Genomic DNA, 12,268 nt, shown 5'->3' with positions numbered 1-12,268 from the left:
AAAAAAAAATTGCAAGTAGTTTTCTGCTGAATTTTTCCGTTGATTTTTGATGTGAATGTGATGGTTTCTGCGAATTTCTGTTTTTGAATTGTTTGTCGAGTTTGGATATTAATAAATTTAAGATTTAAGTTGTGAGATCAATTAAGCCTAGGAAAAAAAATCATACATAAATTATGTAATTTTTTTTAGCTTAGTGACAAATAATGGTGTAATATCTATGGGCTAAGATGATATGTATCCATTCTAAAAGATAAAATTTTTAAAATATCCATATTTATAAAATATATAGGGGTTATTACCGGAAAATACTCATAATTTGTCAATTTTCTTATTTATAACATGATTTTATAATTTTACTAGAAAATACACTAATTTTTAATTTAATCGCAATTATAATATGACCTTATAATTTGACCTGAAAATACACCAAGTTTCAATTTAATCAAAATTATAGCATGACCTTATAATTTAATATAATAACATCAAAATTTAACATTAAATATTTTTAATTTTCTTTTCGTCTCACAATATACTATATATATTTGATGACATATATAGTTCAAAAAATTTACATTTCATATTTATTTCATATATATAAATAATATATAATATTATTTACTTTTTAATATAGTTCATATTACATATGTAACTAAATTATTCATTGGTCCTAATAGTTCATAATTTAAATAGATAAATACTTATTATATGTGTAATATATTAATAGAATATTAAAATCAAATTTATATATATGCATTTGTGTGTTGATAACGTAGAAATTATAAGTTCATGTAATAAACCAGAAAATTGTAGTAGTATTCATTTGGGACTTTTTTGTCCTCGTGTCGAGTATTATAGTGTATTTTACATTGATGCTAGACTACTTAAAGATATATACCCCAAGTGTTACCCTTTAGAGGTAAAGAAGTTTTTGCTCTCCTGTTGATATATACTTCCTCCGTCTCACTAGAATTGACACTTTTGAGTTGGGCACAGAGATTAAGAATAAAGTGTTAAGAGTGTAAAGTAGGTAGGGTCCACTTATTTTATGTGAGTAAAGAAAGTAGGAACCACATACTATTTTAGAAAAATGTCAATTCTAATGAGACAAACAAAAAAGGCAAATGTGTCAATTCTAATGGGACGGAGGGAGTATCTTTTATACAGGAGTTGTACTATATTGAATTATGAATTCATATCTAAGATAGGGTGATCATCAGTGATCAACTCAGTGATACCTGGCCCAAGAATATGCACTTTGCGCAGTGCCTATGCACAGAATGCAAGTGAACTTAAGTCTTTATAAGATAGTTTAGTTCATGCTACCTTTTAAAGGTAGGAGAGCCTCTAACGTCTTGCGGCTTCAACATAGACAGATATATCATATTAGATGGAGGGGATAAAAACTACGCTTTAGCTATCGCTTTTACGACTCTTAACCTACTCTTAAACTACGCTGAACAAAGAATAGTTTATTTTATTCTTTAAATACTTGACTCCCAATGGTTGAATATGTCGAGTATTAGTGCATTTTCTAAGAATATATTAATGTTTGATTGATTGACTCACAATGATCGAATATTGTGTACATATCACTAATGCTCAATTTGCAGAGGTCGAATATGTTGAACATTTATGTATTTACTTAAAATATTCTTGAGTTTCAAGAAATAGTGGATTGTGTCATAAATAAGGTGATTAACCATCAAATATTTTGCTTATAGTGTATTTCTTTTACTACATCGATCATTCTTTTTTGTCATCAATGTATCCTTATTTTCCTGTAGTTAATATTGATCCTTAAATCAAGTGTGCTAAATTTAAGATAAAAGGAAAAGCATGGAATTGCATGAGATAATGGAACAGATAGGAAAAAGGAATCGAAAATTCATAATTTAGAGAAAGTGCTGTGTGTGTTATATTAATTATATATATGAATTGTGTGTGTTTTGTGCGTGTGGTCACTAAACTAGAATTAATGAATTACAGTTAATTATTAGTAACAGTAAATGAACTCCCTTTTGTCAAAGACGTTATTATTATTAGAAAAATAGAAACTAATGAAGAGGGAGGCAATGAAGATCACAACAATGATGATGAAACTAATGAGGAACACATGGATAATGAGAATCAATGACTATGCAACATTCAAATGTATTTCTTTAATTACATTCACATTTTGGTATACAACGTGTTTGCATTTTTCATTGTTATTTTACAAAATGTAACATGGATTAGGGGGTTTGGATAACTACTTTTATTTACAAGCACGTTAGTACGTTACATATACATTTTATTATGTAAGATAAGAGTTTTCTCCAAAAATTAGCATATTATATAAAAGTTTTATTCTTCTGGGAAGCATACGACACAAGCTCCGGTCTGGTATATTCTACACCCTGCATTTAAATCCGAAGATATGATCATTCGACATCTTGTTAAGTCAAACTCAACTATCTCGAGGGCGTACGATTATTCACTCTTTTGAGCCAAGAAATTGGGGGCCAATGGCATGTTATCTACTTTTGTGTCGATATATTGATGGTTTGGCAGTTAGGGCTCTTCAAAAAAAGAGAAGATTAACTTGTTCATAGAAATTTTTTATTATTGTTTTGGTGAATGATAAATTCTTTAGTTCTTTGCCAACTCAAATTGGTATTAAGATATGAAATTAAAGTTTACCAAAAAAAAAAAAAAACAATTTGTAAGAATAAGACAATTTCAATTTGTATTTATTATATTCTGTTTTTTGATAAGACATTTGTTTTATTATAACAATTTATAGAATTATAAAGTCTATGAAAATAGAGATAAAATAATCTAACAGAATCTGTTAAACTCTACATAGAATTAATAGAATCCACAAATATAAAAAGTATGTCAAAAGCTTTTAAAATCTTAATTGAATACACCCCCTAAGTAAATCCGCCCCTAGCTAAAGGTCGTGTTCAAATTTCAACCAACATTTTATCAGTCAAATTCGTCAATAGGTAAACTTGGGGACTTATCAAGTGTCGTAAACATTCAATATGTTTATCTCGTCAGTAAAAAAAGAAACTAATATCATCACCTATCTAACCAACCCAAACAAGGCAAGTCCTTAGGAGGAAGCATTTAAAAACTTGTTATTGAAATAAAAATTCATCTTTCACGAGCTCTGAATTTGTTTATAAAATATACTCAAATAAGCAATGAAAAATCATCCTCTCGAAACCAAACTCCAGAGTATATATTGTTCATCAATAGCTAGCTACACCTGTTCTCTAAATTCTGTATCTGATACAACTCTGCCTTTTCAATTGCAACTCTTACAGCATCTGCACCCAGAAACATTAGAACCTGCATAACAAGACAATACCAAACCTGAAATTTTTGCTTAGTTGAGATTTTCTGATACAGACAAAAGAGTTCGGGGATTACTAAAACCGGGCCTCAAGAAGTGGCATTCAATCATCAGAAAAAGAGGATTTGATTGAGTATAAAACACTGGTGATCAAACCTCGTTTGCATCATTGAACGAGCTGATATGATCCTTCCTTGGCCAATGCACACGCCAGCATCTAACAATCAGCAAAATATGGCCTCTTTTTATTGCCATGTTTATTAAACATGAGAAAAAGCAACATTTGATGAGACATGATCGTGCCCTATATAACCTTTCTTTCCCAAGACGACGAGCAAGTTCTTCAGCTAAAGATTGGCCAGGTTTATCACCATCAGTTGCCAGGATTATACGAGACACCTATAAAAAGATCAAGAAATTGCAGGAAGTCATGTTCATGCAGATTTAAGTAGGTTATTATTGTTAGTTTCGTTGATCCAGAAGATCTCCAACCTTTACGAAATAGTCTTTGCAGTTCCACAAGTACTGAAAGCCGGTGTCCTGATGTAACCATTAAGGAAGAATCGTTAACGAAGGGATTGTCCTACCCATTAAACCTAAGAACAAAGGGAAAAAGAAGATGCAACCCAATGGTGTCTTCAAAAAATAAGATAGAAAAGAAAACCTTTTCTTCTGTGGGCAATTCCTTTGCTGAGACTTTTGGAGGGGCACCATCAGGAACACTCACACAATTTTTGAAGCCTGCTTCTTCCATAGCAAGCTTGTCCATTTCACCCTCAACCTTATATTACATCACAAAATGATTAGTTCTCAGCCACATACTATTAACTAAATATACCCAACAAAAGAATAGCGATTACAATAATGACTTCACTTGCTTCCTTTATATCATCGAGCCCATAAAATATTTTTTCAGTATTTGCTTCCTGTATCAACAGTAGTATAAGATGACATTGTTGTAACATAAAATTACACAATCCTAAATCAAGAAAATGCTAGCAATGATGGGTACCACATTTTCTTTTGAAACAATAGGGCCGAATGGCCCTATTCAACATACAACATCAAATTTTGTCCATCATTTGAAAAAACATAAATTTTGGCCATTTTTTGTATGTCATGACTATTCTATCCTTCTCTCTCTCTCCTCTCTCTTTCTCATCTCCCTCTCTCTCTCCAGCGGCTGCCGCTCTCTCCTCTCTCTTTCTCATCTCCCTCTCTCTCTTTCCAGTGCGCCGCTTGGGCAGAATTCGTCGGAGTAGAGGATGAGGCGGCGGCGGTGGAGGAGATCCTCCCTCTCTCTCTCTCTCCAGCGGCTGCCGCTCTCTCCTCTCTCTTTCTCATCTCCCTAGCGCGCCGCTTGAGCAGAATTCGTCGGAGTAGAGGATGAGGCGGCGGCGGTGGAGGAGATCCGATCCTCTGAAATCGGCGGCGTGGAGGAGGGACTGGTCAGGCGGCGGCGGCGAATCTGATCTGATGAGGCGGCGATGGATCTGATCTGATCGTTGCGCCGCCTCCTCCATCGGCAGATCTGATCTACGCTGCAACAGTAACCGTCACTTCCTTCGATTTCAGCCATCGACAGATCTGATCTGATCTATATTTGTGCTGCACGTATTAGTGTCATAAGTGCCAAAAAGACCATTTTAAACACTTCCCCCTAGGGTTTAGATATTCCATTTAGGGTTTAGATTATCTATTTGGGGTTTAGATGTTCCATTTAGGGTTTAAATGATGTTGTTTCTGTATTTGTGCTGCACGTATGACACTTATGACACTATATGGCACTATTAGTGCCATAAGTGCCCAAATGACCATTTTACTTAATTTTATTTTGAATTTCCGTTGCCACTTGTGGCACTAAATAGTGCCATAAGTGCCAAAAAAGACCATTTTACTTTGTTTTATTTTGAATTTTCGTTGGCACTTATGACACTAATAGACCAAAGTAAACCAACGAAAATTCAAAATAAACCAAAGTAAAATCTTGACACTCATGACACTAATAGTGCCAAACCTGACCCGACACGCGACCCGCGTGTCTGATCCTATCCGGTTCGCCTCATTAAGGGTAAAAACGTCCGAATTTGTAAAATATGGCCAGAATTTAAGTTTTTTCAAAAAGTGGCCATAAATTGATTTCCATGATTCATTTTGGCTATCTCAAAATTTTTCTCTTTTGTTTTTATGTCAGCACTCAGAAGACTAGAAGGATTAACTAAAATCAGCCATAAACCAAAAACCAATGATACATCGTATTCGTACCTGCCAAAATCTTTTGGCAGTATCACGATATTTGCAGCTTACGAGCTTTCCATTTCTGTGGTAAGTGAAAGCAATGGCAACCTAACAAAAATATCTATCAGATGTTAAGTCAAGTAAAACAGTCAGCAGAAGTTTGTCAGTAATATTATTGAATACAATTATAAAAATCTAAGATGCAAATAGTCCTCATAGGAGCTTGTCTATGATAGCCCAATAAGACATTCCTGCAAGGCACTTATAACTTTGGAAGATTATACCACAGTCTGAATTACTCTTAATGACTGCACCATATTTGTCATTATCAAAATGACCTTGTGATCATGTTTATAACCATATATAATAGAAGCATTCTCAAAAAAATAAATATGATTCATGCACCTGATCTCCCTTCCTCTTCTGCATAACAGCATTTCTCCGTAGGGTTTCACCAGAGATCACGCGGTCAGCAAAATATGCAAGTAGCTGGAAGAAAAGTACATTTCCCGACTCATGAGTAACAGCATAGTCAACAACAGGTAATTTTTCAAGCTGAGATTTAAAAGATAATTTCTGTACTGCTGATGTCTGTGTGAGCAGGAGAATACCAAGACGGTTAACAATAATTACCTTACTGCTCAAAGGTTCCAGTCCTATACTCTCCTCTGTGATTGTTCTACGTGATTCCTTTATTTTTATTTTACTCTTTGTTAAATAAGTTGATTTTACACCTGCAAAGGCCTGAAAGCACAAGAGAAATGAGAAAGAATCATTAGGTGTACTTAGCTTAGCTCAATTTAAAAGCTTACACGGGTAGTAGCGCCCTTCCACCCGCATTTAGCTCGAAAGCAGGTCCACACTGCTGCACCGCTATGACATACAGGAAGATATCAGTAAATAGCCATTGAAACTAAAACAAGAAGAAACATAAAATATAGGTAACAATCAACAAATTATGCTCAAGGAATACTGGAATTACCCATCTTCGGTGACTGAAAGAGATAGGCTCTTCTCATGTGAATCTCCGCCTTTACACTAAAAAGTGCAGCAAATCAATAGAAAAGAAATGCAACTGACACGGATGATAAGAATGATATCAACATTGGCTCATCTAACTCCCACAACCTTAAGTAGCATCTCTATGATTTTACTGTATCAAATGTCAATTATAGTATATGCCGGAACTAAAATCACAATGGCTTCTCTTATACATGTAAAACACTACAGATATTCCAGTAATCAGGATGGTGGGAGAGATTTTTTAGCTTTAAGACATCAGGGTGCTAAGAAAAAAGTTTGCAAAAACTAAATTAGACACCAATAAAAGAAGAAATGGAGAGAGGGAAACGATGCTCGCTATCAGTTACATCATCATAATAGATGTTCACTCATGTTCGTAAGTTAATAGGTAAACAATTGACGAATAAGAAAAACTTCAGTAGACCATTCCAGAACAATAGAGCAAAAATATGACAAACATAGACATAAAAAATCACATACACTTGGACAAACTAAACCATTATATCGGCCCGGCGTGCATGAACTGCCATCAATTCCAATTTCCTGCAACTTCTTCCTTAATATCATCAGCTTCTTATCATCAATGAATTGCTTACCCAGACTCTCATCATTGACACCAGAAACTACGCAATCAAATCAAAGTTGTATTAAGAACATATGAAATCGCAGATAATCTGCTTAATTCTCTCCTATCAAAAGTACCTGCCAATACATTATTAGGCATTCACAAACACTTTCAATTTATTCCATTAACCAAGAAAGTTCAAATAAACAAGAAAAGAAAACGACACCCACATTGTCTAGGAACAGGCGTGGCGGAATAGGGCGTATGACTGCAGCGAGAGGCCCTCTGATAACTTAGATGCAAAAAAAATCGACTAGAGGAGTAAAAACGAAGTGTTCTCGGAGAAGTAGAAGAACAATCATGGAGCGAATGTAAGCAGGCGTAAGTAGCCGGGGCAGTCGACGATTTTAGAAGCAGAAATGTCTTCGAAGATGAACTCAAAAAAAGTTTCCGAGCTGGTAGGAAAAGCATACTTTCTCCCTTATGAATTATTGTTAGCAAGACAAAGAATACAGGTTTTCAATTGCCATGGGAGGCGGGGAAGAAGCAAGAAGGCTTTTTTCTTGTTTCGAAAAAAAAAATAAAAAATTCCAGAATGTATTTCTTTTATGAGAAATAAATTAAATCAGGTTGGCCCAGGCCCATTTGATTTCACGCAAGTCCTATCGAATTATTTACGTCATTATAATAAGGATGAAAATGAATCAAATAATTTTGGTTAGATTCAGTATTCGATTCGAATTTTTTGATATTCGAATACAAAAATTTATCATTTGAATATGAATACGAATACGAATACATTTTTTGATTCGATTAAGAATGAAAATGAATCAAATAATTTTGGATCGATTCACTATTCGATTTGAATTTTTATATTAGAATCCAAAATTTTATGATTCGATTAGTTATCAAATACGATTCGAGAATTACGATATTCGATTCGGTATTCGAAAATATTTGATAAACATAATACATATACATATTTATAATAGGGTTAATTGCCCATAAAATACTGAACTTTCATCTAATTCTGATTTTTCACACAAACTTTGAACTGTGGCGTCATAATTACTAAGTTTTTGATCTTATCTGGTTTTGCTACTAATCCAAATTTCGGCCAAGCTAATATATAATATGGCGTGCCAATTTTGACGTAGCGTATTTATTTTTGCGTGACAATTAGTTGGCAAAATAATAATTTTTTATTTAATTTATTATCAATAAAAAGAACACAAAGCAAATAACTCAAATTGTCAATAATTTAATATATCAAATCAAATAATAGTATTTTTTTAGTTGAATTAATTAATTGAATAAATTCAATAATAGTAGGGGGATTCTTCGAATTTAGGTGTGTCAGCCAAAGAACATTTTAATCATCAATAACTTAATATATAAAAAATTTATTTAGCTAAGTAATAAAGTTTATTAAATTTCATTATCTAAAGATTAATTTTTTTATAAACTATATATATTTATACTAAATGACTTCTATTTTATATATTGGAGAAATCAGTTGTGTAATAGTGAACTAGAAAAAAATTGATTTAAACTTGAGAATTAAAAAATACTATTATTTGATTTGATATATTAAGTTATTGACAATTTGGGTTATTTGCTTTGTGTTCTTTTTTTTATTAATAAGAAATTAACAATAGATACGTCACGTCAAATATCGGCACGTCATATTAGCTTGATATTTGACCGGAATTTGGATTAGTAGCAAAATCAGATAAAATCTAAAGTTTAGTAATTATCACGCTACAGTTCAAAGTTCATGTGCAAAACCAGAATTGGACGAAAGTTTAGTATTTTATAGGCAATTAACCCTTTATAATATATTTGTAATTTTAAAAATAAAGAATAAAATATATATAAAGTAAAATAAAGGGTAAATATCATATTAAACCTTAAACTATACCCACTTTATCAAAAATATCCTGAAACTTTCAAAATGCCCTTTAAACCCTCAAAGTATCAGAGTTTTATCAAATATATCTCGTATCTCTTTTCCGGCCACCAGAAATATGACGTGGCTCGCCGGATGTCATATTGTAATTTAAATTCTATTTTTTTAATCCATGTCATTTTTTTATTCTATTTTTTTAATCCATGTCATTCTTTTATTCTCTTTTATTCTGAAAATTAAAATACACTCTTTTACCAAACTTACGCACACACCCAGTACCGAGCTCATCTCCTTCCCTTATCTCGGTTCTGTTGCCGCCGCCTGAGGCCAGCGAAGGCTCGGCGCGAACCGGCGCCGTCCGCCTCCACGCCGGTGTCGCTCTGCTTGAGCCGACGCCCCTTCTTCTTCTCCATCACTGAAACACACCCACACACATCTTGTTAAAATATGGAATTATCATAATGCATAATGTAGAGAATAAAGAGAAGAAAGATGAATGTTGTTGTATTGCTTTATCTATCTTCATATTACACTGATATCTATTTATAGAATACAAAATGAAGCAAAGTCCTGCAAAATCCCACTAAAGTCACACACAATATTTCTTTTGACTTTGCTAAATATTTCTACTTCTAGATGTTGTTTTTCTTGACTTTGATTATTGAGTATTTTCAACACTCCCCCTCAAGTTGAGTGACGGGAATTTCCGATACTCAACTTGGAAAGAACATCTGAAAAACTTTTGGAGTTTACAGCCTAGTCAGCATCAGTGTAGGCTTGTATCTCGAGATGTCCAATTTTCCTGAACAGCCTAGTCAGCATCAGTGTAGGCTTGTATCTCGAGATGTCCAATTTTCCTGAACAATACTCCATAGTCAAAGGTTCCTTTCAAGAATCTCACAATTCTGAGCGCAGCTTCCATGTGGTCGGCTTGTGGTTGGTGCAAGAATTGACTTCTGTAGTGTTATTTTCAACACTCCCCCTCAAGTTTAGTAACGGGATTCCCGATACTCAACTTGTGAAATTTTAAATAGTTTATACTCGTATTTAGGAGTTCTTCATTTTGATTTTGAAATTTTAAATAGTTTATACTCGTATTTAGGAGTTCTTCATTTTGATTTTGAAATTTTAAATAGTTTATACTCGTATTTAGGAGTTTTTGAATTGAATTTTGGAATTTTAAATAGTTTATACTCGTATTTAGGAGCTATTCATTTTGATTTTGAAATTTTGTTCAATCAAAAATCCATATTTTATCTCTATCTTGTTTATCACTAGAGATTTGATATGCAGCGGAAGTATTTAGTGACTTTCTACATAATTGAGAGGTGCTTTTAGCATTATGTAGAGGTTTGGGGTGGTTTTGTAATTTATGAAAATCCAGGGGGTTAGTTTGCATAAAGTAGGGTAATTTTTGTAAATATTCAAAATTAGGAGGGTTTGGTGTAAAAACACCAAACCCTATACCTTCTCGGTTAGAATGGGCGCGCCGCTTCCTTCATTCACGCCATTCTCCTCCAATCTGTCCAGAATCCGGCCTCCTCCAATCTTTGGTCCTGCAGCCTCTGCCGGACGATCCACAGCTGCTCGGTCCACGGCAGGTGCCGCCGATCCCACGGTCAGCGGCGACTGATTTCCAGCCGCCGATATCTCCCTCGCGCCCCACGGTCCAGAGGCTGCCAGTCGGTCGACAGCCATGGCCGCCGCTCTTGCGGCCCATGCCGACCGGTCCACGGCCACCGCCGCTGCCTCTTCTTCCTTGGTAAAATTGCTGCTGTTTGACGGAAGTGAACTCTTGAGGGCTGGGAAACGGCGGTCGAGATCTGGGTCGATGGCGGCGGCGCCGGAGCTGCGCGCCGTGTGGGAATCGACGCTGAGTTTGAGAAGCACGTCATCCTGCGCTGCTCGCAGCAGCTGCTCCATCTCATCGTCGTCGCTCGCTTCCGTTCTGCCCAACCGGAGATGTCCGATTCGTGGCCGCCTCCGCTGCTCCCGCAGCCACCGCCGTCGTCTGAGTCTTCGCCGCCGTTGTGGTCCACGGAGGAAATCGGCTGGTAGTAGTCGGTTCGGGATTGGAGTCCGAATCGCGTCCATCACCCTGCCGGAGTTCTCCGCCGTCAGAGGAGCGTTCCGCCACGCCTCGTCCTCTCTGAAAGCTCGCTCTATCGCCCTCTCCGATTCGGTGGCCTCCTCGACCTCCTTCTCCACATCTTCATCGGCGTCCTCGTCGCTTATTATATCAAGCGATGATACTCCGTTCTCTACACAGCCATTCTGTTGCTGATGGAATGTAGAGTTGGGATCTTGATCGGAGAAATCTCCTCCGCCGCCTTCTTTGCTTCTATCGGCGGTGATTTGTTGCAACCGCACTTCCGGCCGTGTTGCAGGGCGGAATGTGGTGGTAAGTTTGGCCGTGTTGGTTTTGAAGCGGTTGGTTGCCGACTGCAAGATCTGTAGTCGGGCGGCCTCCCTTCTCATTTTTGAGAAGGCCGATTCGGCTGAGTAAGTTAATTTATTTGAGGTGGTTGGATTTGTGGCTTGAATCTTTCCTGACATTTTGAGGTATTTGGAACCGTGATGAACTATTTCTGAGTTCTCAGAATTATGCCTGCTCTGATACCATGTTAAAATATGGAATTATCATAATGCATAATGTAGAGAATAAAGAGAAGAAAGATGAATGTTGTTGTATTGCTTTATCTATCTTCATATTACACTGATATCTATTTATAGAATACAAAATGAAGCAAAGTCCTGCAAAATCCCACTAAAGTCACACACAATATTTCTTTTGACTTTGCTAAATATTTCTACTTCTAGATGTTGTTTTTCTTGACTTTGATTATTGAGTATTTTCAACACATCTCTCATCTCTCTCGCTCTCGATCGCTGCCGCGGCGCGCCGCCACGCCTGGAACCACCGCCGCCGCTGCTCAACCAACTTCTTCATCTCCACAATTCCAAAAAAAAAACCACCACAATTTGTATTCACTCGTTCTTCCTCTTAATGGAAATACAACCGAGTCATGTGTAGAGACTGATTTCAGAGAACAACCAAATCATAAAACCCCTTTCAAGATTTTACCTTCTAGAAGGGGGCGTGGGGTTAGAAGGGGACGGCGGCAGTGAGTTCTGGAGAAGGAGGCGGTGTGAACGGCGTCTGACGACGCGAGGCGGCGCGACACAGCAGGCG

General features: G+C 36.0%; 1 protein-coding gene across 3 annotated transcripts; it reads right to left on the bottom strand.

Moving 5' to 3' along the window:
- Nucleotides 1–3,101: 3,101 nt before the first annotated feature.
- On the bottom strand, nucleotides 3,102–7,758 carry LOC131026389 (primase homolog protein-like). Of its 3 annotated transcripts, XM_057956258.1 has the most exons (13): nucleotides 7,397–7,758; nucleotides 7,082–7,224; nucleotides 6,561–6,616; nucleotides 6,391–6,451; nucleotides 6,212–6,322; nucleotides 5,984–6,067; nucleotides 5,606–5,686; nucleotides 4,201–4,266; nucleotides 4,005–4,121; nucleotides 3,833–3,880; nucleotides 3,654–3,739; nucleotides 3,497–3,557; nucleotides 3,102–3,336 (listed from the first exon to the last, which is right to left on the bottom strand). In XM_057956258.1, exons 1-13 carry the CDS (start codon nucleotides 7,635–7,637, stop codon nucleotides 3,244–3,246), a joined length of 1,248 nt encoding a protein of 415 aa, XP_057812241.1. In that variant the 5' UTR covers nucleotides 7,638–7,758; the 3' UTR covers nucleotides 3,102–3,243. The 3 variants fall into 3 exon arrangements, with proteins under 3 accessions (XP_057812241.1, XP_057812242.1, XP_057812243.1); XM_057956259.1 differs by lacking the exon at nucleotides 4,201–4,266; XM_057956260.1 differs by lacking the exon at nucleotides 5,984–6,067 and having other exon boundaries at nucleotides 7,397–7,723.
- Between the last annotated feature and the right edge of the window lie 4,510 nt (nucleotides 7,759–12,268).

This window comes from Salvia miltiorrhiza, chromosome 5 (genome assembly GCF_028751815.1).
Source record: "Salvia miltiorrhiza cultivar Shanhuang (shh) chromosome 5, IMPLAD_Smil_shh, whole genome shotgun sequence".
Lineage (NCBI taxonomy): Eukaryota > Viridiplantae > Streptophyta > Magnoliopsida > Lamiales > Lamiaceae > Salvia > Salvia miltiorrhiza.
Note: the sequence above shows the minus strand (reverse complement) of the source record. Positions and strands in the feature narration are given on the sequence as shown.

Excerpts from the sequence above, each read along its gene's own strand:
- LOC131026389 (XM_057956258.1), bottom strand. The coding sequence starts at position 7,637 with ATGCTTTTCCTACCAGCTCGGAAACTTTTTTTGAGTTCATCTTCGAAG. Across the intron at positions 5,687-5,983 it reads AGAAGAGGAAGGGAGATCAG|GTTGCCATTGCTTTCACTTA; the intron begins GTGCATGAATCA and ends TATTTTTGTTAG. Across the intron at positions 3,558-3,653 it reads CGTCGTCTTGGGAAAGAAAG|ATGCTGGCGTGTGCATTGGC; the intron begins GTTATATAGGGC and ends GCTGATTGTTAG.